Genomic DNA, 27,539 nt, shown 5'->3' with positions numbered 1-27,539 from the left:
TAAAGTGAGGGATCTGAAAACAGCAGCAGACCTCGAAGCAGTTGGGCTAAAGAAGCAGAAAACCTTCTGCATGTAATCTGCCAAGCAACTGCAGATGTAAATGAGCTTCTAGCTAACTCTGATACAATGCATCAAATGGTAACATTTATGTTATTATACATGATCCTTTTTTCAAAAAAAATAAACTCAATCACTAAAAGCAGCGGAAGTGCAAGAAAAGATTAATTTAAACAGATTTATGGCTAAATTTAAATATACATTTTTAAGGGTTAAATCCATCAACTTTTAAAACCACACAAACCTCTTTTTAAATATTCAGCTCTATTATTTTGGCTTGTCGGGCATTGACCATTCGATCTGACTGAAATTATGGTTATTTATAAATGCACAGATCTACTTCAGTATTTAGAAATGAAGGAAGCGAGTGTGAGTTTCTGCAGAAATGAATAAATGAAATGATGTGTTACAGTTGCAGCTGATATCCAAATTTCCCAAGGAAAAAAAAAAAAAAAGGTTTAAAGCATTTTCATTTTCATCTGTTGAAGATTAATGTTATTGAGAAATGTTACAAAGAATTGCCTCAGAAAAATAGATGGCTAAGTTGCTGAGGACACCATCTGACATTGATTTAGAAAAATTCCAAACAACTGAGACAGCAACACGGTCCGAGAAATACTGGAACAACAGCTATTCAGCATTAAGCATTTTGATGAGACTTCACAAATGATAAGGCAGCAATTAGATGGGTTTTTTTTGTCACTTCAATCTGATACTTTAGCTTCGAGCGCTGCCTGACACGTGTCCAAAATTCCTGCATGTTTGAAAGGGAGAGAGAGCAAGAGAGTGAGTCACACAGTTGTGGTTTAAGAGGTTTGGAAATAAGCCCTGCAGTCAGAGGGTATTAACAGAAATGAGCAAGAGTGGGAGGGTGTCAGGACATGAGTCCCTGAGGGTAAGTAACGAGAGGGAGTGGGGATGATGGAGGATGAGCGTGAGTGTGTCCTGTTGCCACTACATGAACCTCCATTAACCTCCAAACCCCAAGCCTGCAGAAAATTTGATGCAACAGTGTGGTGCTTCATCTAAATGGTCAAACTGGAGTGGACTGGAGTGGAGTGGAGACACTGAACCCTAAGTTACAGCTCCTCTGCTACTGTTCTGAGTGCGCTTGTCAAACACTATGTAAAAACCAACTAAGGTCAAAAGCCTTCTATAGGTGGAAGCCAATTACCAGTTATTCCTGTGTGAGACATGAAAACAATTATTAGGAATGGGGCGAGAGGACTTTCAGCGCTTTGGGGTCCTTAGGGACTAGTAAAAGCGCTATTCAAATACAGGCCATTTACCATTTTAAAGATGTGAATTCTCAAGTTAACGACAATCGAAAGACTTTCTGATAACTTTGCATCAAATATGCAAATGCATTTACTCTGCAAATGCTCGTTCTTTTGTTTTTATAACTAACACCTTTCAAGCTGTAAGAAAATACAAAAAAAGCATCTGTGAAGACTACAGAGGATAAATTAATGTGAATCATGATGATGTCTGAACATTTCAAACATATTCAGATCTTTAAAGTGCAACTTATGTGGTCCACTTTGGAAAAGAATTCCCAAAATGTGACATATTCCCCCCTCCCCTCCCGATAATACTTAACAGACACTTTAGTAGGCACACCGTTCTAGAGCCAGGTGGGATCAGGTTTCATTATCATGTTCAAGTAACTGATTTCAGATGATTTGAGATTTCAGAAAATGCGTGCACTGCGCACATAGACAGATAGATATGATCAGCAACAACACTCAGGCAGGCTGTGGCATTTGAACAAAGCTCAGCTGGTACTATGTGGCCAAAGGTTTGCAAGGAAAATATCCCATCTGCTTCAAGGTTCAACCAGCTTATCTGACACCAACAACCATGCCACATTCAGAGTCACCTAAATAACCCTCTTTCTCCTCTCTGACGCTTGTTTTACATTTGGTGATTAAATATTTGCATTAATGAGCAGCTGAGCAGGTGTACCTAATGAAGTGGCTGGTGAGTGGATATATTGTGTATGTCCAGGGAACGCTTAACACAAACACAATAAATGAAAGAAAGAAAGAAATCATTTCTAACCTAAAGATGGAAAATACAAGCAAACAAACAAGATCTTAATAATTTCACAGTGATAAGCTTTGAGCCTGAGTGTAACTGAATAGAACCTGGAAGAAATTAGATCTAGTAATGACTACAGCCTGTCACGAAAGACTGTAATAAAGCAGACACACAGGATTACGGCCTGTCAAGACCACGGTGGAAATACGTTATGTCATTTGTAATATTTTGTTTCTGCAACATCAGGTCCCTTGTTGGTCTAAATCTGCGTCTTTTGTTCCATTACTTTTAAAATAACTATTTTATTTGTTGTGAAAGACACGATACAGCAAAACAAGATAAAAAAGCAGCTAGAATTTGTTTTATTTGTCTTTTTTAACTTTAGCCTGAACACTGCGCGGAAAGGTTTCAAATCAATATTTATTCAAATCAATACCGATCTTCTAACTGTGAGCCGATTACCTAAAACCGTGATGTTTACTGTAAGCACAGCTCCAGTTAGAGGCATCTTTGCGCCGCCATCAGAGCCAGTAATCACATATCTAAGTGAGTATGTGAAAAAGCAACACGAACCTTGCGATCCTCTTTGAAGAGCTCTGCTGCGGTGGTGAAGTGGGGGACAGCGTTTTTACAGTGTGGACACCCTGGAAAAGAACAAGCAGATGGGCTGTTATCACAGCTATATCTATTATCATCATACATTTGCACCGCAAAACCGAGCTTCATGCCCTAAACGGAGAATTATACCGAAAGACGACACAGAACACATGCAAGTATATACTGCCGGTTACTAACAAGGTCACTTTTATATTATGAGAGACTGTAGATCTATTTATTGGCATCATAAACGCTACCTCCCCGACTCTGTACTCCAACAGCACTCCATATACAGTATGCCAATACCTACAGAGCACATTTATAGACAGCTCTTTTGTTTTCTGTAGGTGGAGGCAGGATGATTAACTGTCCACAGAGCTGACCAGGAGGAGGAAGCCTTTCCAACTCTAGCTGCAGTGCATTAATAAAAGAGTGATGACTTTTTGTACTGGGAGACTGTTTGCTGTTCTGACAACTTTTCTTCTCAGTTTCTGCTGAAATGTGACGTTTTCTTAGACCTGCTCATTTGCTTTAATCTTTTGTTGATAATGTCAAGTATGCAGTCCTTCTTCTGTTAATTAAAAACAACCCTTTGCCCCTTTTGGAAATAAGAAAAGGCAAGGATACCCCTTGTGGTGACAAATAAATTGCCCATGAAGAAGAAAGCAGCTTGGCAGTGGGTGACTAGCAAGACACTTTCATGTGCCGAGTTAGGGTTAAAAGCTAATTAAACCCTGAAGCATAATGAACAATATGCTTAAAAGAATTTGTTACTTTTTGAAGGTCTACATAAGGCTGTGGCAGTTGTCCAATCGACTCTCCAGAGCAAATTCTGATGGTACGTTTGGGACATGAGTTGTCGGCCAACTGCGGATACAGTCCCTACACCCGGCTGAATGATCAGGAGATATTACGGTTAGCTAAACATCTGAGTCATCTAACTCAATAAATGGATTTTCAGTCACTGAAAAATGATGGGAGAACCTGCTTGAACATGCTTTCCCCCAAGGCCATGAATCTTTTGCTGCAACAGTTTTCTGGTTTCAGGCTTTTCATTACAAATATTTGCAAGGGGCTGCAGGGGATGTTTCTCCAATTTGGCCACAAAACTAGAGGCCAGAGAAGGATTTTAGGTAACAAGGCCCGATGGTGTTCCATTTCTTTTCAAAGGTGCCGGACAGGGATAAGATGCTCTTTTAGACAAAAGCAGCAAAGGCCTTTTTCCCCCATGGATGTCACTTGTGTTCAGGTCACAGACTGTATTTCAAAGATGGACGTAGGCGCCATTAGGAAAGCCCTTCTATTAAGGCGTGTAATTTACAAAATAAACATTTTTCTTAATAAATACAATTTCAAAGTAATGACTTAAATTTGAACTTTAAACTCACCCAAAACTATTTGAACTCATCAAATGAACCCGAGGCTCATTTTTCTACAGACTTCTCTATAACTCAGACTTCTTTTGTACCCATGCTTACGATTAGAAAAAATATACAGTACAATAATGTGCAAAAGTCTTGAGAGCTATCATTTTGTTTTTGTCTTTTGCTTTCAATGAACCAGACTCGCCGGCCGCTTTTTTCAGACCAGTCAATTTCCACTTTCACAATGGCTTCACTTTTCAGAGCTAGAAGCCAAGTCCATCCTTTATATACAGTTTGATTATTGTCATAATGCAGAAGGAAATCTATCTGGCAAACTGACATCACAAGTGGGAAGAAGAAAATAAAATATCACTATAAGCTGCACTATTAAGATTTCTTTCACAGGCTGCAAGTGGACATATCTGACTACGTATGTCCACAGGCATCATAGACACAAACACACACACACACACACGCGCGCACGCACACATAACTCTCTCTCAATTCGATTATATGTCAACTGTGCAAGTACACATTTGCCAACCCTTTCAGAGCAGTCTCCCTAAGAGAGCATTCAGCACCGCTCACAACCCATTTCCTGCTGAATTACCCTTTTAGCTGCAACATTAAATGGCCTTTAAACCTGTAAATGTCCTGTCGCAATTTTGAAACTGGTGTATCAAAAATACAATCGTTGTCCGCGTCTTTCCCTCACAGAAGGAAACAGGAGGCTGATCAGGCAGCTCCCTGGTGCAGCTTAGAGACTGCCTTAAATTAGCAGTTAAACTGAAGAAAGGAACGGGGTTTTGCTCTGCATGGCAAGTACAGGAATTTTTCAGCCTTTATATTTTACTGTACCTTCGGTCATCAAAAAACAGGTAAAAAATGACTTTGAGTTGATAATGATTCCTGCAGTTCTCATTTCTTGACTGTACCTGCACATTTAAACTCCTCTTTCTCATAATTACCATCGCAGACAGAGTGAATCTGAGTGAAATCGAGGGTTGATGAATGCAAAGTAACCGCCCTGTGGATGCGCTGTAACAGCCTGGATTTGAATATCTCCCCTTAGTCCGATGAATCGTGGAAAGTACGGAAGGAAAAAAAAAAAAAAAAGAACATTAAACGCGCCAAAGTGTTATGTCTCAAACTGGCCGATCAACAGTATACAGCGGGCCAACAAATGGGTATTCAGTGAATCAGAAAATGCTTTAATTTAACACAGAACGCATGCGAAAGGAGACAAAGATGATGTTCCAGCATTAAATTTTAGTTTAGGGTTCAATTATGCAGATTTGAGGCTAAAGGATAATAGCCCAAGCCTCTGCTAAAATTATATCGATTGTTCTGTCTGAAGCGTTTCCAGCCTTGATGTTTTAGAAAGCAGCTGTATCTCATCAAATGCTCCATTAGCACAAGCTCCTTCACTAATAAGACACCAGCGAGCAAGGTGCAGATGGGGCGGACGAGTTGGGAGGGCGGCAGGTTGACGCGGCCTGATGTACATCTGGAGCATCTCTTTGTAGAGGGAAGCACCAAAGGGCCCAGAAGAGGAAGCAGCCTGACTGCTGTGCCCTGTCGCATGCTTTGAAGCCCTCATCAGAAACAAAGGGCAGAAAAAGGGCCAAAAAAACCTCCCTAACAGGGACAGAGGTGCATGTGTGAGTCTGTGTGTATTGATAATTAGCCTTCCTAATCTGTATTCCTCCTGTGTTTTGCATGAGGACACATATGAAGCGTGTCGAAAACAGAGATTTCTGCCTTTTCTTTCATGGAAGTCCAGTCACTAATCTGTTGTTTGTCTGTTTCTCAGGGCTGAAAATATAAAAAGGTGGAAAAGTGATTTGTTCATATTTCTTTTAGTAATATGACTCAGTCTCCCTGTGGCTTAGGTGTGGCTTTTTTATATACTGCCCAATGACGAGGTTTGGCAAGAAGCTCAGAGTTACGTATGCACGCTGGTTGAAGTCCAGGCTACGATCGCACAGAGTTCAAGAGGACGAAGCTGCGATCGCACGCGGCTGCGACAGCTTCACAGACGTTTGATATTTTCATCACAACAGCCCGAGCAGATGAAATTCAAGAGCTTGCGAAAGCTGCCAGTTACAGATGAGGCTTTCAGCCATTCCAGATGTTTGTGTAAGAGCTTCCTTCTGATTTTGTTCGCAGATGCTGAAAGGAGTTGATTTTAGTATTAAAGACACTTACAGGGAGCGTAGAACATGACCAGAGCGTGCTTTTTCTTCTTCAGAGCCTCTCGGAAATCCTCCGACCCAAGATGGCTGACGCTGGAGGGTTTCTCCTCCCAAGACTGCTCCGGTGGAGGAGGCGCCTGTGGACTGCGGGGGATGAAATAAAGTGAAAATATTACGTGCACTCCAGGGAAGGGGAAATTGCCTCAGATTTACTGTAGAAAAGGTAACATAAATACAGTTTCTACCAAGATTTTGTCTTTATTTTGTGGGCCAAGGAATAAATGAATAAAAGCTTACTATGTAACTACCGGTGATATAACTCACACTGAGTCACACTTTATGTCAGCCTGATATAAAATTATGTCTGCTGACCTGTGATTGCAGACTATGACTTTATGGAGCCTGCAGATGCCACAGCTGGACTGATGTCATTGCAAGTCCATTACTTTTTGACCCTTTCCAAAGATTATTCTCTCACAGTGGGAGGAAGTCTTGAAAAGCCGGTGCTACGGCCAATCAGTGCTTCACTTAACTGCTCAACTTTTGAAGCGATCAAGCTGTCGGTTAAGCGTCAGACTCACTTGTGCATGAACTCGATGATCTTGTCTTTGTTTCGCAGCTGTGGCAGCGTGTACTTCTCTTCACCTTTCTCGAAGTACTTAACCGTTGGGAAACCAGAGATCTTGAAGCGATCCGACACAGCCTTATGCACCGTGGCATCCACTGCTGCCAAAACACCCGGACTCTGCAGACGTTACAAAAGCAGACAGGGCACTGGTAAAATAAGATCTATAGACTAATCTCTTCAATTAGAGCATAAATGGTCACTCAGTCTAGCCTATCTGATGACACCAGCTACATTGGGAAAAAGATTACGCCATCTGTGTATAAAAAAAAAGCACTGCATTAGAAACATCAGTAACATTAGCAGAAAAACAAGGGGGGAAAAATAATGATACGCTGGGTCTAAAGAGCTCAGGGTGACAGTGGCTCCCGTCCATTCGAATTAGATAATGTGCAGGCTTTTCCCATTGACCTCCAGTGCTGGGCAGAAAGCCACAAGGACAAGGTCCAAGCGCCGGGCCGGGGGGACGTTCACGGGTGAGATAATTGCTACAGTCACCAGGCTACAGTTTTATAGGCCCTGCCCCTGGCTGGGGAGTGTTAGATTACCACTGAGGACAGAATGGGGGGAGAGGAGAGGTGAGTAACACGGCCCACTAATCAGAAACACATCAAAAGCTGGGCTGTTGGACAGGCTGACCAGCGTGTCAAGCTGTATTATGATCTGCTAATGACACATGATGGTGTGTGCTCAGTAGAGTCTGAGATATGAAGCACACAGGCCTGTAGATATGCATGCTGTAAACAAACAAAGAAAGGTCGAGAGACTTACATCTGCACCCTTGTTGAGTATTTCAGCAGCTTCATCGTACTCTGGCTTCATTTTCTTGCAGTGGCCACACCCTAAAGAGTTAAAAAATGCACATTAGAGGCTGACTGACGGAAGGATTAGACAGCAAATGGAGAAAAAGAAAAATCAACAAAATAACAACATCTGCTAGTGTTTCAGTTCAACCTAGCCCTGAATACGTTTTAAATAATCCCTCAGAAGCGGCTATTTAGATATAAGAATATCTGTATTTTACAGGAACATGTGCTCATTATAATCAAGATAAGGCACAGAGAACAACATTAACCTCCTAGGACCCGGCGTCCACATATGTGGACATCACATTTTGGGTTGTCTAGACCAAAATACTCAATTTTGCTCTCCAAGTGCCTGATATCCACCTACGAGGACATTATACTGCCTCTGTTTTATACAAATTTAAAACGAATATCCTCATATGTGGCTCTCATTTTTCTTAGAAACAAACATCGGGTAAAAAAAAAAAAAATCCGGTGATTCTTTGTTTTTACATTCATCAGGTCCCAATCAGCCCAAATATCAAAGAGAAATTAAAAATGCATGCCGTGGAAGAGTTCGGGTCTTAGGAGGTTAAAGGACAAAGTGTGCCATTTAAACATAACTCAAATCAGAACGAAAGGATTTGAAAATAATTTTAAAAATATTAATTAGTTAACATTGTTTTTACTTGACTGGCTACTGAAAAAAATGGCAACCTTGAGAGGCTGAGTACTTCAGAGGTAAAGATGGGAGCAATTCAAAAGCAATGTTTCACAAAGTGTGCAGATTTTATTGCCTACATCACCAAAATAAATAAATAAAAGATTGAAGGAATTTGGAAAGCTTAATAAGTATTGACTGAGACCTTTGGGCCCTCAGGCAGTGGATTAAACTGATATGGGCTCAGGACCATTTCTGGAAGCAAAGAGTACTACATATCAGCATCTGTGTCACTCCATTTAAAGACACAAACCGTCAGAGTAGCTCACCATCCATAATAGTACTGTATCCGAGATGCAGTACAGAAAAAGTGCCGCGCAATAAAATAAAAAAAGAAAACAAAAGATATCCTGTAGGGACGATGGCTTAACATTTTGTTTTCAAAACTAAAACAGCTGGTCTCCACACAGACCAAGCTTTCTCATTCCTATAGTGTTGCTAAAACAGCAGGTGATGCAACACAGTGGTAAACATACCCCTTTAAATGGTAAATGGTAAATGGCCTGTATTTATATAGCGCTTTTCTAGTCCCTAAGGACCCCAAAGCGCTTTACATATCCAGTCATCCACCCATTCACACACACATTCACACACTGGTGATGGCAAGTTACATTGTAGCCACAGCCACCCTGGGGCGCACTGACAGAGGCGAGGCTGCCGGACACTGGCGCCACCGGGCCCTCTGACCACCACCAGTAGGCAACGGGTGAAGTGTCTTGCCCAAGGACACAACGACCGAGACTGTCCGAGCCGGGGCTCGAACCAGCAACCTTCCGATTACAAGGCGAACTCCCAACTCTTGAGCCACGATCGCCCCATACCTTTATTCCAATCATTATTGATGAATCTATGGCCAGCTAACAAAACCCAGCTCCTTCAACCAGTCAACTAAAACAGTCACATGAATGAGACAAGAACAAGAAATCATCTCTTAAATCTAATCAAAGCATACGCTTACATTTCTCAAGAAACACCTTCAACCCTAGAAGATTGGCTCTGAGCGCGTAATGCTCTGCAGAGATTGCAGAGCATTACGCGCTCAGAGCTGTCTGGGCGAATCAAGCAACCAACCCGTGTAATTCTCTGGTGTCTTGCTGCTTCACCCTGGTTTGCCAGAGGGTGCACGGCTAGCATGCTGAGGGTGAAACTGTAAGCGAGGCAGCAAGAGTATATCATGTTTGCAAGGAGAGTTAAGTCATATTTGATTGCTTACTACATGTTCCACTCTCAGGGATCTGTGCACAAGGTATAGTTTGAGTGTGTTTGTCTCCAAGTAAGAAAATTGTGGTTACATCCACACTGATGGGTTTTTATTGGGTCTTTTAAAAATGAAAACAAATTAAGTCAAGACAAATATTTTAACAGAGTCATAAATAATCTGTCTCTACTAAAACAACTTTCTCTACTGAAACTTTCCTCAGAGATTTTGCTCCATGTTGACATGACAGCATCACACAGCTGCTGCAGATTTGTCAGCTGCACATCCATGATGCAAATCTCCAGTTGCAACACATGCCAAAGGCGCTCGTTTAGATAGAGATCTGGTGACTGTGGAGGCTCACCGTTATGTTCAAGCAACACGTTTGAAATGGGGTTTGTCACATGGTGCGTTGTCATGGTGGAAGCGGGAAAGGGATGGACATGGTCAGCAAAGGCACTCAGACTGTGGTGTGACAAGAACGCTCAGTTGGTACTACGAGAATAAATTTTGCCAAGAAAATAAACCTCACACCCTGACACTGGACAAGCAGCCTAAACTATTGTTACAAGGCAGATCCATGCACTCATGTCGTTTGGTCATGTTGCAGCAGAAACCAGGACTCATCAAACCAGGTAATTGTTTGTTTCTGTTTTGGTGAGCCTGTGTGAACCGCAACTACAGTTTCCTGTTGACAGGAGTGGCCCTCGGTCTGGTCTTCTGCTGCTGTAGCCCATCTGCTTCAAGCTGGCACCAACAGCCTCATTTACAATCACTTAACCTCTTGAGCCCCAACGCTCACTGACAGGCAGTTGAGCAGGTGCACCAAATGAAATGGCTGTATACAGAGAGGAAGAACACAAGTGCGTTGTTCCTGCTCGGGATTTGGAACAAGTGTTGCATAAGGGCTATAAAGGTACATCTTTCCCTGGACTGACGATTAGATGGGAGAAAATATGGCAAAATCTATTACAAAAGGAAGCCGTGGCAATGGGGGGGGGAAGATTACCCACATGAGAAAAACAGAACCACAAAGCTATGTGAGCTTAGTTATAATGTTTTGGCAATATGTTGTGGCTGATGAGACCAAATCTGGCAACGAGTGGGAGGGAATACCTTCCAAAAACGTCCTGGACTAAAACACTGTAGCATGGCTGATATGTTAAATGCAATAAAAGTTACAAGTTTTAAAACAAATAGTCATTAGAGCCAATCTGTGATCAGGCTTCTGGAAACTTTCAGTAGATCATCAACCCCTCGTTATAAATCACAACAAATCTCAGTTTTACCAAAAACCCTTTTTTCATCGAGAAGCAGAAGACACAATTTGCAGCGTATAGCTTGCTGTAAATAAACTGTGTTTGATGTAAGCGGTACATTTAATGTTGCATGAGCAGTGAGTGACTAGCAAACATTTTATTTGTAGATTTAAAAACAATAAAAAAACAAAAACAAAAAAACAACCAACTTTTAAATATATATAACACAGTAATTTATCGCCCAGTGTACAAGACGCTTTGTCTTAAGATCTTATGAATATGCCGTTTGATCAGGGATGAGCGCTTGTGTGAATGTGCTCAGTGCTGTTGTGCACAGATGCATGAAACAAACTTGGTGCTTTTCCAAACCTGTTAAATTGCCCTTGTCATAACAGTTCAGGAATTTCTTTCTTCAATATACAATGCAGCACTGGCGCAAGCTATAAATCAAGTGTGATATGCCTTGTGGGATAGAAAAGCTGCTTCTCTTTCAACTGAGTGACTGTAGTGTGTGATCATGCAGATTGTTTTGAGGCTTACCAGAGAACCAGAGTGACTTCAAGGACTTTGTCTGACCCTTCAAAGCGATGAGTAAGAGACAAAAGCAAACGTCCGTCCTGTGCTCTGCGTCATCCCTGCTCGGCATTCGGGAAAAAGTGGTGCATAAGGGCCACGGTCGGTGTGTGTGCAAGTGTGTGTGTGTGTAGGGGAGGGCGGGAGCTTACAGGAAAATACAGAAATATTGCTGATTCAGAGTGTATGTGGGGGTGAAGAGATCAGAGTCAAAAAAATGAACACCCTGGCTCCACATCACTGCAGCTATTATAAAAAAAACCCCCAAAACAAACTGAAATGCACCGAAAAAGAGAGAAAGGTGAAAAGGTGTTTGTGTCACAGGAAACGTTACATGTGTTAGGACAACTCGTGTTGTAAGGTCAACTCGTCTGTGCCCACTGCAGGGGTAAGCTTGACCTGCGGCTGCTTCTGAACCACCCGTTAAGCCAGCCAAAGCCCAATCGTCTGGGACCAAACATTATCATGTCATTTACAGCTATATCAGCTGGAACAACAATCTGAACAAACAACAATGAGCAATGTTTGTTTTTGGTCCGGGGACGTAATGAGGCCGGCTCTGGGAAACAGAGGGTTCGTTTGGAGGTTTCGCTCCCCTGCTGTGCACCGTACAGAGGACGGTGAGAAAGGTGGACAAGAATGAAAGCTGATGGTGGTGTTTGGGAGGCCATTAATCTCACTCTGAAAGCAGGGCCATTAAGAAACTGCACCGAAGCTCCAATGCTCTGTGTGTGTGTGTGTGTGTGTGTGTGTGTGTGTGTGTGTGTGTGTGTGTGTGTGTGTGTGTGTGTGAGAGAGCGATTGTGTAATTGTGTGTAATAAATGTTTTGTCACGGTGTGAAATATGCATTTGATGTGTCACAGGTATGTGCGCGTGTGCGCGCTGAAAATGTTTGATGCCACTTGTTTCAGCTGACTGCCCTTGATTGGAGTGTGTGTGGGTGACTGGCTGCTGTCCACAGGGTGAGTCAAGTGCAGCACAAGCATCTGTGAAGCTGTGACACCACATCTGGAGAGGGAGGATTAGTCTGCTTTCAGCGCTGTTATGCACACTCAGGGTAAAAAAAAAAAAAAAAAAAGGAAAAAAAAGAAAAAGCATTTTCTTACTTAAACAACTCCACAAACTAAAGACAATAAAATAATTCCTGAATCTATGTTGCGTAATCCATGGTGCCTGACGCCTTAGTAAATATCAATAAAAGCAAAACTATGAGAGTTTATTGCAGCTTTAAGCCTGAATAGGCAATTCAATATAAATGCAAAAACCCAGGTAAGACTGCACTCTTCAGCTTTCTTCCTCAGCAAAAGACAGAAACCGGAAATTTTAACTGTTCTTCTCTGACAATCAAATAAAACCTGCTTGAAAAGTCATTCATTCAAGTCAAACATGTATAATCAATGAAGTCCCAGGACTCTGCCCATTAAAATAACAATAACAACAACAATAAAACAAATAAAAAATGCCATTGTCTCTTGTTTCTCTGGACCATTTCAAGCCCAGCTACTATTCTGAGACCGGTCCATGAAGTCTGACCAGGTTCTAAGTTTTGACCACTTGCATGTCTGCAGATGATTCAGTTCTGTTGGCTTCAACAGGTGGTGGAGTCGAGTTCACTCTGGTGCATTAGCGCCTCTAATTCTGAGGCAATGATCACGAGCTTTGGGTAGTGACCAAAAGACTAAAATCGTGGATACAAGTAGTGGAAACTGTTTTTTCTGAAGAGCACCTGGCTTTCTTCTTGGAGATGGGATGAATAGTTCAGTCATCTCGAGGGACAAAGAATGGACCCGCTACTCCTCCACATCGAAAGGAGCCAGCTGAAACTAGGATGGCTTTTGGGCATCTCCTGGGCGAGATGTTCCAAGCCAGCAAAGACCTGGGATGACCCAAGAAACACTGGAAAGATGAAATCTCTCTGCTGGCAGAGGGAGATTTGAGCCTCTCTGCTTAGGCTACTACCTCCTTGTCCCAGACAAATGGGAGAAAATCGATGGATAAAGGAGAAATCAACTTTTATTTATATATATTTAAATATATATATTTATAGGAGGGCTTTGTCTCTGGCTACAAGCCAAAGACACAACAATAGAGCCTGCAGGGTCCATATGCACCTTGTTTTTTCCTAATTTTGTTAATTATGCTCTGTGAATTCATCCCCCAGGATGACGCTGTCAACACCATATTTTCCTGTAACCTCAAGGGTTTAGGGAAAGGGAACGTGAACTGTGGTGCATGCCAAAATACAGCACACACAAAACACTTTTTCACTTATCACCCGTTTTGCTCTCCAAATCTAGCTTCCATTGTTTTGAAACACTGGAGTTATCCAGTATTGGCGCATGTGTAGGTAGACAGAAAGGAATGATCCAAACAGCCACACAGGAAGTCTCAGGACTGTAGGACTGCTTCCATTTTAATGTTTGGAGTCCTGGAATAATTACATATGACCTGTATGATCATACCTCATACACAGCTTGTGTTGACACTTGTGCTTTGCATTAACCCTTATCTAAATTACACAATTGAGAAAACTATATTAACATCTTTAATGGCAACTCATTTTGAACTGATCCCTGTTTTCTATAGTTTTGACAGTTTACACTCTTCTGGGAAAACTAAAAACTACTACAAAAGTATGGAGTGTGTCTGTGGGAATGTACACATTTAAAAGCATTAAAGAGATCAAAGCCAGGATCAAAGCAATCAAGCAGTTTAGTTGTAAACGCCATCTCGAACCCAGACTTGCACAGTAAGTGTCCATATTCAAGGTTTGCAGCTGCAGTGCAATGCAAATGCTTTTTGTCTATACTCATGTGCATCAATAGTTCTTTAGTGAAACTGCTAGAGTTAATTTACATACAGGGTTTAGTATTGCAAAATATTACTGAGTTTTAGCAGGGAATGGGTCCACCCGCAGTGTTAGTATCACGGATATGTTTTTAATCACAGCTGGGGCTCCTGTTTGCCCTTTGGACTGAGTGCAGTGCTCCCAGCAACCAGGCGGTATGAAGCTCTGCAGCAAGTATCAGATCAAATGTGAAAGCAATGAATCCTTGTTATAGTTAAAGCTAACTTTAAAGGATCCTATTTATACTGATTAGTTTATTTTAACAGAGGCGAGTCTAAAATGAGCACAGAGGGAGGGCAGCAGCTACAGAGACGAAAGAGAGTACAGGGGTAAACAGCAGGAGGTGGTGATGTGATCCAAAGCATACAGGTAGCTAAAAAAAACAAAAACAAAGGTCAAAAACAGTCAAATCAAATTGAATAAATTTCCATTATTTAAAAAAAAAAAAAAGTGTGTGTGATACATTTACTGATTACAAAAGCTATTTTTGGCCTCCCCCTCACACGCAGGAGGGCTTCACAAAAGCAAAGCAATCTGGGATCTAAGCTACTGAACAGAAAACTGGCATGTTTACAAATTTCTGTGTAACAACAGAAGTATGTTGCGTGAATAAAGATGACAAGCAGGCTTATGTCAGCCACATGGAAACAATGAAGTGTTGGTTTGCGAAGATGAGCTTGTGTGCGAGCGAGCTGGGCAAAAGAGCGAAACTTACTGCAGCCGCTTTGTCTTTGAGTTTGTTTTCCATTTTTCAATCGGCCTTCGGTTACTTTATCCAGCTGATTGTTAATACTGAGCATGACAGTCAAACAGTGATGTTACTTATGTGACTAAACAACAGTTCGACCCAAGAGGACGTGCGAGAGCACAATGTTATCCAGTGCAGGAAGGAATGAGGAGCTCCTCTGACAGGCTGCTGAAATCATTCGCTCCATGTATTAATATATACAAGTACCACATGTGCTGCATTATCTGACTTGATTACATTAACGATTCCTTCACTACGACCATCATGGGCTTTGTAAGTGATTTTGAACCTAAACTCCATCTTTTCATGGGACCACATTCAATAACAGCCTCAACAACGACCCTTCCTACAAATGTTACTAGTTTCCACTGAGATTGGGATTTTGTGAAGATTTTACTGGTTCTTCTACTCTGACTCGTATCATTTTTATCAATTCAGTACTTTAACAAACCCCCATAAAGGGAAACCATAAAGAAAGCAGCTAACAGCTAGCAGGAACGGGGCGACCCAAGACTAGAGAAAGTCAATGACATTCAGTGACTTTAAGCGACTATGAGTGCAGAGTTAGCTTGGACTGAGGCTTTAGTGTAAAATGTCATTTAGTTTCAGTTTGAATTACTTCAGTTTTAATCAACTAAGTATACGGTGGCCCTGAGAGGCCAAACGGATTGCAACTTAAGAAAACACCAGCAATAAGAAAAACACTGCAAAAGGGGGAGACAATAACCTGACGGACCAGTTCCAGGAACCAAAACATGCTAGGTAAGTGTGTTTTAATCTCATGATTCATATACTACTGGATTTTTAGGCTAATAGTCAGGCTAACACACTGACCTCTCATCTGTTCTTTCCTCACAAAAATGATAGATCCTCCACTTCACTGTCTCCCAGCGCAATTCTTAGCATATTTTGGTTCCTGCAACTGGTCCGTCAGGTTATTGTCTCCCCAGAAACAATTCCCTTGTGCTTTTGGAAATATGTTTTTTCCTATTTCTGTTTTTGGTTTTTTTTTCTCCTGTTTCCGTTTTTCTCATTTCCGTTGTGTTTTGTGTGCTTTCGCAGCATTTTCTTATTGCTGGTGTTTTCTTAATTTGCAGTCCGTTTAGCCTCTCAGAGCCACCGCATAACTATGAAACGATTATAGTAGACTAAACTATAAAATGTTAAAATCCACACGCTTTACAAAGCTTCTTATTTTCCTTAATGTCAAATGTGGAATGTGTCCATATGTATGCTCTTTCTCCCAAGTGTTGATATTTTGTTACATTTTCATGAGAAACAGTGAGAATGGGAGTTAGCTGTTTGTCAGGGCAGATTAAATCTGCGCGTCTGACCTTACTGCGCAGGAAGATTACTTTCGTTAGATTACTTCAACTTAGATTACTTATTGTGGTTATTTTTAATCGTTAACCTACGTTTGTAAAATCAGTAAACAAGGTGTGGGCTGCTCTGGGCTGTTTAGCATACACATCCTACAGTAACTATAGCAACGAGAAAGGAAACGCAAGCTAGCCCTCTGACAACTGTGCCTTTGTGTCCGTTGGACTTTTTGCTAGATGTTTTGACAGACTGCTCATGTTTGCCCTTTACAAGCGAAAAACTTTTCTGGCAAAGCGTATCGTCAGAATTGAAGGTAGTCGAGCGTAACCGCAGTGCTTAACGGTTAATTCCCTCTGCCACTCTGTCTATACCCAGGGTGCATCTCTGCAGCAAGTGAGAGACAGCTGCCCTAACACACCAGCTCGAAGCGAGGCGGATCTATCTTCCCGACGGCTAAAAGTGTGAAATATTTAACTTCTTTGGGTTCTGGCTTTGGGCCAAAAAAAACAGCAACAAACAAACAAAAACGTTTTGCCATCGTATAAACGCTATAATCAACTGTTGGTCCAATACTGATCAAACACTGAGTGAAAGAAAGCACCAAAAAGAAAGAAAAAGTGCTTCACTGAGTGCGAGTGCTGAAGTAACTTTTACGAACCCCCCAGTTGTAACACGAGCGATTACATCCCCCTCAACCAGTTTAAAAGAACTCTGGACCTCGCTTAAATTTAAAACAGCTCTTAGTGGGGGAAAAAGTGCATCATTTACATAACAATATTTTACGTGTAGCAGTTGATAAATATAGACCGTGCTCTTTTGCTCTTTTACTCACAAGGGGCGTAAAACATGACCAGGGCAGCAGGATGTTCCTCCAGGAAGCTGTCAAAGGACTCATCGGACAGGTGGAAGACCGCAGAGTCTGTCTCTGACCAGGGGACTTCAGGGGTCTTCGGCTGGGGGGGCTGAGGACTAAAACAGGAAGGGGGGGGGGGGACAACAAGGGCAACAGAGGTGAGACTGAAAAGCAGAGACAGTCCAGCTTATGTGTAATCTGTGTAAAGAAAAATTAAATATAATCAGACACAGCTGCAGCCCACACTCCACCCAGTATGTCACAAAAGCGCACACGCGCACACACATCTGGACAAAAGCAGCCCCACCTTTGTGGGTGTGGTGGAGCACACTGCTCCAGTTCCAAGAACGAGTGGCTACAGCATAAACACTCACTGTTATACACGGCCCTCCTCTGCCGCATTTCCTCATCGTTACACGCTCTGGCCTGAGCCAGTGCACTGAAGCCAGCGAGGCTGATATATTTAACAACACCAGAACAGTGAAAACCGAGTGCTAAAAACAACCCTCCAGCAACGTCAACTATCTAATACACAGCTGTGATATATAAAAAGCTCTGGATCAAGGTTTATCAGGGAGTGATAACACTTAAGATTTATCAGACGACATCTTTTGCTGCTCAGATATAATCGCCAAGGATACCAACTCTTACCTCTCCTTCTGTGTCCACTTTTTTATTCTTGACACTACACTTTCAATGAACAAATTCAGACTGCGCACCAAGCTGAGGTCAAGAGACTAAAGCGGAGCGTACAAAAGGAAGGGGCTTCACTAATTCAACAGAGTAGCTTCAGTACAGCTTCTGACTGCAACCCCCAGAATACTTGTATTCATTACGGCAGGTGTAGGAATCCCGTCAGTGCAAACAGCAAAGGGCATTTCTCAGTCCAGTGAGAAAAGAGCGCAGAAAGCTACTGAGGTGGGTATTAAAAAAAATCGGAGACAGCTGAATCTGAACAAAATGACAACATTAACATTTAGGATGTGAAGTTTGACTGATAAATGAGAAAAGAAAAATAAATCAGCGGCTAAAAGTGCTACAGGAAGAGGACAATAGACTCTTCTGGAAAAATCTCTGAGCACTGTTTACTTCAAAAACCCCTTTTTTCCCGTTTTCGTGCAGCATCTCAGATGAAGAAAAAAAAAAAGTATGACACGAAAAACTGCAAATGTAATGGTGCTTGCAGGAGAGGCTTTTTCCACTTTCTTTCTTTTTTTTTTTTTAAACCATATGGAACATATTCCTGTGAAAATCAGCTACGCTGGTGAAGGCAGACAGACTCTCTCCTGGAGCCTGCTTCTGCTCGAGTTAAAAAGATTTCCTCCCCACTGTCACCAAGTGCTTACACACTCTGCTTCCCTAAAATACTGTAAACTCTTACTTTTATTATGTGAAGCGCCTGGAGACTAGCTTCTACGTGCTGTGGTGGTTGTGTGCAGCACATTTAAGGACATGATTAGTTTAAAATTAATTAGATTTAATATATTAATTCAGTCATTTCGTGCATATTCAGGTAACAGAAACTTTTTACTCAAATATAAGCTGCAATTAGACTTTTTAGCCAGCTGGCTCACTGCTTTTAAATCAGTCTCTGAGTCCTAAATAAACAAGTTAGTCAAAGTCTAGGAGTGGAGATGGTGAGTTCTGCCTCTGGGCTAATAAGAGCCCAGAGGCACACGGAGTACATCCCCTGCCTGTCTCGCTCCGTTTCCTGCGATAGCTGTGAAAGCCTTGCTCTGTGCCCTCTGGCTGCAGGCCTGTGGACAGTTGCGACTTTTCTGCCAGTAAGAGACGGAGGGGTTACGGGCAGAGTGTGAGCCAAGGTGAGAAAGAAAAATGAGACAGGAACGGAGCAGGTGTAGATTGATGACACTGTGGCAAGGTGAGTCAGGGTGAGCAGAGAGGAGAGCGTTTGTGAGAAAGAGCACAGCAAAAGGAAAAGGTGATGCCTGACATTTAAGATGTGTTTGTGTGCTTGTGGTGGGGGGGGTACTTGTTAGAGGCAGAAGGTAGACTTGAGTTCAGAAGCTTCATCGTGTCGTTTTTATTAGTTAAAACTCCTCCGGGCGTCTTCAAGCCTCTGCTTGGTCCTACTTAAAATCGTCAGTAGATGAAGTGACAGGGACCATACTTACTTCTTCAACCAGTCTGCGATGTCCTTGGCTGTGGCGCCGTAGTTCTCGTAGTGGTGAAGGAACTTCCCCTTCCTAAGAGACAAAAGGAGCATGAAAACCAGATCGTCTCTGAAAGCAGACTTCAGCAACGGGCAGAATGACGACTTGGCAATGTGAGTTTGAAAACCACTGCCAAAGACGTCTGTGATTTGATGCTTTTTGTAAACATAACAACTTGCATTACAGCAACATTACTGCATTTAATTTTAAAAACACACCCCACCCAAAACATGCCTTCTAAAAACATCACCAGCAGTTCTTAAAGCTCAGCTCAATACTAATGGTCAGTGTGTTCAGTATGCTTTGCTTTTGGACTTATGAGATGGAGGAAAAAACCTTATTTTAAGGCAAAGTCTGCAAATCTTTTAAGCGGTTTATATCAGATTTATTGATTCTATGCATGCGGTATTACTTTGATAATAATGCCTCAATAAGTGCTGTTTTCAGTTATTTGGAAAGAAACTGACATATAAAACTTGCAAAGGTTTTTCTTTTAAAAAAACGAACAAATACTGAACTTTTGGATGTTTTTGGATGTTTTTCAAGCTAAAACTGAGTCAAAATGAAAACAAAGACTTATTTTCTGGGATGCATCTTTTGATCAGCAGTTCTTGTTAGATGAGGCTGAAACAACATCTCAGTCGGGACTGAAAAAGTCGTGTCGCAGTAATCCAGGTCATGTGCGACAGGATCTTAAAAAAAACAGTTATGATGGCACCGAGTGTCTCTGACAAAGAGCTGAGTCGGGCCTTTCGCAACCAGTTCAAAGCCAGATGTTTTAGAGAGCTGCGCCTCTGACAAAAATTTTAACAAGATTGAAATTTCTTTTCTCTGTCTTGAAGTTCAGCTTAAAAAGTGCACATAAGGAATGCAAGTGACCCGACGTAATGCATTTGAAATGAGCTCGAGGCCTCTCTTCAGCCTCACAGTCTGAAAGACAGATTCAAAACCTAAGCAGATTTTCTTCATAGCAATGAGTTTATCTACTGCATTCACCGTGACTAAACCAAGGCTGGGAAGCGGACATGGCGGCTCAGCCCAATGTCGAAGGATCAATGTGGGTAGTTACTGGCTCTGGGCAGGGTGATTTTGAAAACACAGAAGGTGGTGACGACTGCAGTTACAGCTCCCCAAATACAGAGCGGACACTATTAAAAGGTGATACATGATTACGCTCTGTGGATTTGGAGCTTAAAACTCGCATCTTAAGTAACCCGACTTCTGCGGCACAGAGTGGCTGCTTGGAATTCAATCAGCGAGATTTATGACCGACTCTATATTCACTTGCTTTATCTCTGCTGCTGTAAAGTACACCGAAACCTTGTAGAAAGAGAGGAAATTTTAAATAAATGTCATTTAGCCAACAGTCTCTAGCATTTCCATAAAAGGACGCGGCAAGGACAAAGGAGCCGAAAGACTTCCAGGTTTTTGTTTGAATATTCGACAGGAACTTGAGGTGTGCTGTAACTCTGGGGGAGTAAGCTTTCTTAATCTGTGTAACTGAAAACCTAAAAGACCTTGAAAACTTGGTCTTGCAAACGGGTGCAATGGAGAGATAACTCCGACGGTGCTGATGCTGATTTACCCTGCAGTGATTAGCTGCTGTTTATCAGTGAGGGGCTCATTACTGAAGCCAATGGGCTCGGATGGTCGTTAGCTAGCCGTGTGCTGACACTAATGCACTCGCAGCTAACGGACTGGCTCCGGCTCAGCTACACACAAGTGTGCTGGTCATGCCCGTGTACCTGCATACACACAGTACACACACGAGATAGAAAGAAGTGCACACAAACAGGAAGAAGGCAAGAGCACACACACACACACACACACACACACACACACACACACACACACACACAGGCACTTAATCAGTCCCAGTCTAATTAAAAGGCCAGACTGGAATGAGAGAGTGTTTAATGTGGAAATAAGGATGATAAAGCCAGTGCAGGAGACATAAAGAAGCAGAGCACGGTGGCACCCCAGTAGCCTCATATTTAGGGCGTGCCCCACAAAACAGCGATGCCTACGGGCTTGATCCCCAGCTGACCTTCGCTGCATGACATAATTTCGCTGCTTTTCCTTCCAGGTGTCTATTGCATTGCAAGAAAAAAAAAATGCAAACATATTTTTAAAAAAACCCCAAAACAAGCAGAGAACAGCGTGGGAGCACTTAGTTAACAACACTGTAAATATGTGGACAGTGCAGAGAGGCTCCAGCTGGGTGGGGTGGGGGTGTCTGCATTAACAAACACTATCAGTCACACTCTCTATTCCTGCTGCGTATGTGGCCGCAAGCTGTGATTTTGTGTGTCTATTCATATTTGGACACTAGCGCTGAGCAGTAATCTGAAGTTATCAGATTGCCAGCAGCATACATTTCTCCAACACCTAAAAGAGAGTGCTAAATCAATGTCACATGTGGCCTTAAGGTGTTGTTAAAGATAACAAAAAAAACTCTGCTACAGCATATTAAAAGCATTTACTTAGTCGACCATTTTAATAATTTAAAACGCTGCCTTTATTAGGACCAGAGGCAGTCTTTGCATAGACAACGGCGCTGTGTGAAACAATGCAACGGCTCGCTTCACATCAGAGGGCCGTGTTTGTGAAGACAGGGAGGCTGAAATAATGAAGGGCTGTCCAGTTTAAGAGCTAAACTTTACTCACTTACTGTTACAGTGCAGTGCATTGTTACAGGGCAAGCCGGTGAATTAGGCAATCAGAGTTTGTGCTTAAAAATTCTGCCTAATAATATTTTACTTGGCCCTTGAGCAGCGCTTAAAGTCCAAATGACCCTTGAAAGTCATAGATCTTCTCTACTACATACGCAAATGACTTTCGGGATCATAAGCCTTCCAATGACAGGTAACTACAATCTCACATTAACTAAATAAGCCCTGTCGAAATTGTCCAAAGAAACCTTAAGTTACTCAGTTCACTTTTTTATTAAGACAAAGTAGGCAACGCAACATTTCTCTGTTATGCTTGAATATTAGCTTTAAGTGGACCCGTTATGCTAATTTTCTGGCTCCACATTTTTATTCTCGGACTCTACAAAAGAAGTTTTTCCATGATTCACAAACCAAAACCATCTTATCATGAGCCTGCACTCTGAACAACACATTGTGATTCATCTCCATTTAAGATGATTTTCTCCTGGTTGGATGCCCCTTACGGAAGAGGATTACGGCCACTAAAAAAAAAAAAAAAGTGGCCACGTCTTTTTTTTCTTCTTCTTTTCCAGAATCCTGAGATTAAAGAAAAAATTTCTGAGAAAAAAAGTCAGAAGTTTCTCAGAATTCTGAGAAAAAATAATTTGGAGGAAAAAGTCAAAATTCTCAGATTAAAGTCAGAATTCTGACTTTAATCTGAGAATTCTGTAAAAGAAGAAAAAATAAGACATGCCCACTTTTTTCCCCAGTGGCCCTAATTCTCTTCCGTAGCTCCTCGCAAAAAAACAAAACAAAATAAAACAAATAGGTGGAGCTTCTCTCTGTGTCTGAGATGATCATATTAAACATATTCTTGGTGTTTAACATGATCAACCACCTTTGTATCAGTATACATTGTCACAGTACTGCCCACCCTATGGCATGGCCACTGGGATGTGAAGGGTGTTGGACCTAAAGGGGCTACGGATATAAGAAATTGCCCTGAGGAAGGTAACAGTGCAGATCCTGGAATGAGCGACTGACTGATGGAGATTGTTCAAACACCACAGTGCAACACAGAGTAACGTTTTTGGAAGACAGTTACTTTTGTTATGCATTGTCAACATGATGAAGAACTGCAACTCAAGATCAATGGGCTCCATGAGCTTGCCCAAACCTCTGAAGTGAAGGCTGTGAGAGTGGAAGCTGGGCCTCCATGAGTTCACAGTTAGAGCCATTTATCTAGTGAGACCGAAGCCCAAACTTCTTTGCATCCCTGGTGGCCAATATCTCTGTACCCTAGAGTGACGTCAGATGAATGATTTAGTGCCTATTTGCAGAGTGGTTCAGTGACTGTGGCAATAAATATATGTTCAAGCAGGACTTTAAACACTTTAAATGCCAAGAATTGTTTTTTTTTTTGGTCAAGCAACTAATTATCCCTTCAGTTTTACTTCACTGCTAACCATACACCAACACCCATGTGTTCTCCTTATTCCCTGACAGTAGCAACCACCTCCTGTGAGTGTACATTTTCAAGGATGAGGCCAGAGGATCCCAAAGTTCATCAGAAACTTTCTCCTTTGCACCTGCACGAAAGAACTGCAAACCTTAAGGGGTCACCCTTTGCAAGCTGCGAGTCTGCTGCCATCACGCCTGCTTGCTGTTTAAATGGGCAGAGACTGCACTTTCTATTTGAAGTGGCCCTACTCTGATGTTTTGAGCTTTGGAAGTCAGGGACTAAGCCTAAAAAGAAACGGATGAGAGGACTCGACTCACTCAAAGTAGCAGAAGGTTGGGTAGCCTTTGACGCCGTACTCCTGCTTGAGGCCGTCGAACTCAGCTGGGTGCACATTCATTCCTGCTAGGACCTTAAGAAAAATGATATGAAAGGGAAAATGAGACATGGGCCATCAAAGATGTGAAGCAAAATGACGGCAGAGAGAGAAAAGAAATAGCAAGAACATCAAACATCGAGACAGGTCAGTCGTCATCGGCGGGCTCCAAACTGAACAAAGACGGATTACTCCAAGTGTAAACTGCGAAACAACACAGGTGCAATGACTGTTAATTAGCAGGCCGTAATCAAACACCACCGCTATAAACTTCCTGCTGACTTTTTAATTGAAAAGACAGAATGTGATTTGTCTGAGCTATATTAAAAAAGGAATCACAGTTTATTTTAGACACCCACATAAAGAAAATATGTGCAGGATCCCGCTCGGTGACCAAAGAAAAAGTGGAAAACAACTAAACATGAGAGGTTTTTGGACAAAGTTTGTGTTTTTTCCATTGTTTAAGCACTGCTTCCAGCCAAGAGTGATGCCATATATGCCCCATAGCTGCAGAAAAGGCTAACATTGTTATCTTTTTACAAAAAAAACAGCTAAACATGAGGTTTTTGGACAAAGTTTGTGTTCTCCATTCTTTAAGCACCGGTTCAGCACCGGCACCGTTTCAAAAGTACCGGTTTGGTACTGGTATCGGATAAAACCTAAACGATACCCATCCCTAGTCTTGAGCCACTATTCGTTTATTTCTATTTTTCTTCCAAGCAGCCAGGCTTTCTCCAGGGTTTCTACAGATCATCTAAAGGTTTTCTTAAGACATTGGATGCTTTTTCACTCATTTTCAGTCCAATTCTTATACCAGACTACTTTTAGAGGAATGTTGTTTTTCCTTTGTTAAGCGCCTTTGCACAGACCTACGAATCACTTCAGCATTAAACAGGCAACGGGGAGATAAGGCTGAAAATCAGTGGCAACAGGGCTGATGGAGTGATGAATCCAAAGTAGTAGTTTTGGTTTCAAATCATTGTCAGTCAGTAGACAGGCTCAACAGTGAGTGTCTACAGCCATCTGTAGAACACAGTGGAGGCTCTTTGTGGCTTAAAGCTCCAGAAAAAAAAAAAAAATCATGAACTTGATGAAGTACCGCCAGATCTAGAAAGCACCTGATTGGCAACAGTGTCATTTTTCAGCACGACCTCAGTGCCGTGATCATCATGTTGATATTTTAAAAAACATTATTTGTTATTTACTGTCTTTATTATCATTCTCATTAACTTCCTCTCTCACATATCTAATTTATTCTTAGTGCTGATTGGCTGCCAGATGGAAAAAAAACCCAAAGAAGGTGGCGGATGGTGGTTTGTAACTGCCGTCTTGACCTCCATCAGCACCGATGCTTTTACAGCTTTGTTTATTATTAGACACGGGTTGAGCCGTTTGTGGTTTTGTGTCTATTCGTCTAGTTTACCAGAACTAGCCAGCTCTCATTTCTAGCCAACTAACTGGCTGGTTCATGGTCGTCCCTCTCTTCTGTTTGCTTTAGCCAAGGATCCGAGCTCTTTTTGTTCCTCTTTCTCCTTTGTTATATTTCACATTACTAAAAGCTAGTTGAATGGCAGCATGGTTTAGCCTTCCCTTGAGCCATGTAACACTGGCAATTATCCCAAACACACTGCTAATGAAGTAAAAGCATACCTGGATAGAAAAAAGCACACACAGTGGGTCACTGTCAATCACGGACTGGCCTCCCCAGAGGCTGGACCTCAACATTAGTGAAGCAGTGCGGGATCATTTTGACAGAGAACACACATCCTAACAAAATGCACAGAAATGAGAGCTGGCTCAAGACTTCTGCACAGCATTCCATCTTATCATGTAATATTGTTTGGGGATAAAATAGAAAACATCATTATGTAACACGAGAGAATATTTTGTTTTTCAAAACGACCTCTAATTATATGCTGAGTAAAAATTAGCTCCAGATACAGTTGGCAACACTGACACGGTTGAGAGTCCCTAACTCCACTGCTTATGAGTAAAAAGTTCTGAAAATATTTCTCCAGTACAGAAGGTTATTTGATATAAATCAAACAGCTGGAGCATCCCAGGTTCCCTCTGTAATAAATATTGTACCAAACACAGCTCATGGCAAAAAAAATAGCGAGAGGAATGTGTATGAGTCATGACAAACTCTATGCCTTATTCCCTTTTAAAGGACGGTGCTCTGACAAAATCATGTTATATGTCACAACCGGTACTGAGAGAGAACACAGAAGAAACCTAAAAAGCTGAAACAATACAATCAAAACACATCCCCACACGAATCTGTGTTTTTTCAGCTATTTCACCCTGACAAGATGCAGAACTTCAGACGTCACCTTTGTGCCTTCCTGTGCCACGACACGGAGGCGAGAAATGTGCGATACGACTTGGCTGACCACCAATTCAGCATTCACTTATAAACAGAAGTACAGGCGCACTCCCTCACCCTATCTCAGCCTCGCACACACGTGCACACACCCAAACAGTGTACCAGTTCCCAGCTAAGAGGCTTAAATGTTCGCTACTCGAATGCATGCTTGATGATGAAACAAACATGCAGTTAATTATCTTTTCATGTGATCCTTGAAGGACAAGTGTTTATGAGATAATATTTTTCTCATGCAAACGACACGAGTACTGTTAAAAATAATAATTAAAAAAAAAAAAAGACTAAAGAAACTTTCCCACCAGTGATGAAAACTACAGGAAAAAGTAGTCAGGACCTAAATTAGTGCTGTCAGCGTTAATCTCGTTAAAATGACATTAACGTGGCAAATCTCTCGTTAACGCTGCACGGCGTCAACACGTTAGCACACAGGGCGATCTGCGTTAACTCTCTAACGGAGATTTGCCGCGTTAATGCGGTTATGGCATCAACGTCATTTTAACGAATGTAATTTTAACAGCACTACTCTAAACATGTAAATTATGTACATATAAAAAACATAACACGGTCTGCCGCTACAGCATATTCCTGTACATTGCTTAAAAATGCTAAAATCATTCGAAACATATTGCTGTGCAATCAAAACACAGGTAAAATCTTAATTAATCAGCAGAGAGAGGATAGGGACCTTCGAATTGCCTTTTAAAGGTCATCTGAGTTATTATGCTACTAAATCAACACATGGTGCAAAAGTTGATCAGGTACTGTGCCCGAGAGATCGTCTTTGCAGGAAACACAACCTGCAGGAAATACCTTATTTGGTCTGTCTGTACCTTTTGCAGATTTCACATCCCTGACATTCGCTGCTGACACATCTCATTTAATGCGCGAGCATCAAAGATGACTGGGCTGCAGATCAGAGACAGGTGATGCAACACAACAGTGGGCCCACTGACTGAGGGGCAGATTTAGCACACTTACATATTTCCCTTTTGTCTCCGTGGCCGCTTGCTGAAAAATGGGCTGCATTCTCTTACAAACGCCGCACCCTGCAACCAAAATACAAAGGAGAGAAGCAGAGGTTATTACAGAGAACTCAATGGGAACACTGCTCTGACAGCTATATGATAATCTATACGACTGTCAAAAGATTTTCCATCATCTGCTAGGAGATTTTTCCCCCTGGTAAACAGCAGCTCTCAGTATGCTATCTGCTGTGAAAGATATGATGCACTGAGGATAATCGAGCACAGCGCTTGGAAACAAAAAAACAAAAAAAACAAAAATCCATGTGAAGTCTTTTCTATTGAAC

The 27,539-nt window shown here is 41.9% G+C and overlaps 1 protein-coding gene across 2 annotated transcripts in view; it reads right to left on the bottom strand.

Moving 5' to 3' along the window:
• Window positions 1-27,539, bottom strand: part of pdia5 (protein disulfide isomerase family A, member 5) — a 76,432-nt gene that overhangs the window by 10,091 nt on the left and 38,802 nt on the right. For both annotated transcript variants that reach the window (XM_085435175.1, XM_085435176.1), the window contains exons 8-15: window positions 27,209-27,276; window positions 23,789-23,880; window positions 19,320-19,391; window positions 17,164-17,300; window positions 7,650-7,720; window positions 6,835-6,998; window positions 6,267-6,397; window positions 2,671-2,741 (exon numbers count right to left, since the gene is read on the bottom strand). In XM_085435175.1, the coding sequence (XP_085291301.1) occupies window positions 2,671-2,741; window positions 6,267-6,397; window positions 6,835-6,998; window positions 7,650-7,720; window positions 17,164-17,300; window positions 19,320-19,391; window positions 23,789-23,880; window positions 27,209-27,276 (806 nt within the window). The remainder of the gene's footprint in view (window positions 1-2,670; window positions 2,742-6,266; window positions 6,398-6,834; window positions 6,999-7,649; window positions 7,721-17,163; window positions 17,301-19,319; window positions 19,392-23,788; window positions 23,881-27,208; window positions 27,277-27,539) is intronic.

Source organism: Copadichromis virginalis, linkage group LG16 (assembly GCF_057382275.1).
Source record: "Copadichromis virginalis isolate Kocher_CV1m ecotype Utaka linkage group LG16, C_Virginalis_male_GT1.1, whole genome shotgun sequence".
NCBI lineage: Eukaryota > Metazoa > Chordata > Actinopteri > Cichliformes > Cichlidae > Copadichromis > Copadichromis virginalis.
Note: the sequence above shows the minus strand (reverse complement) of the source record. Positions and strands in the feature narration are given on the sequence as shown.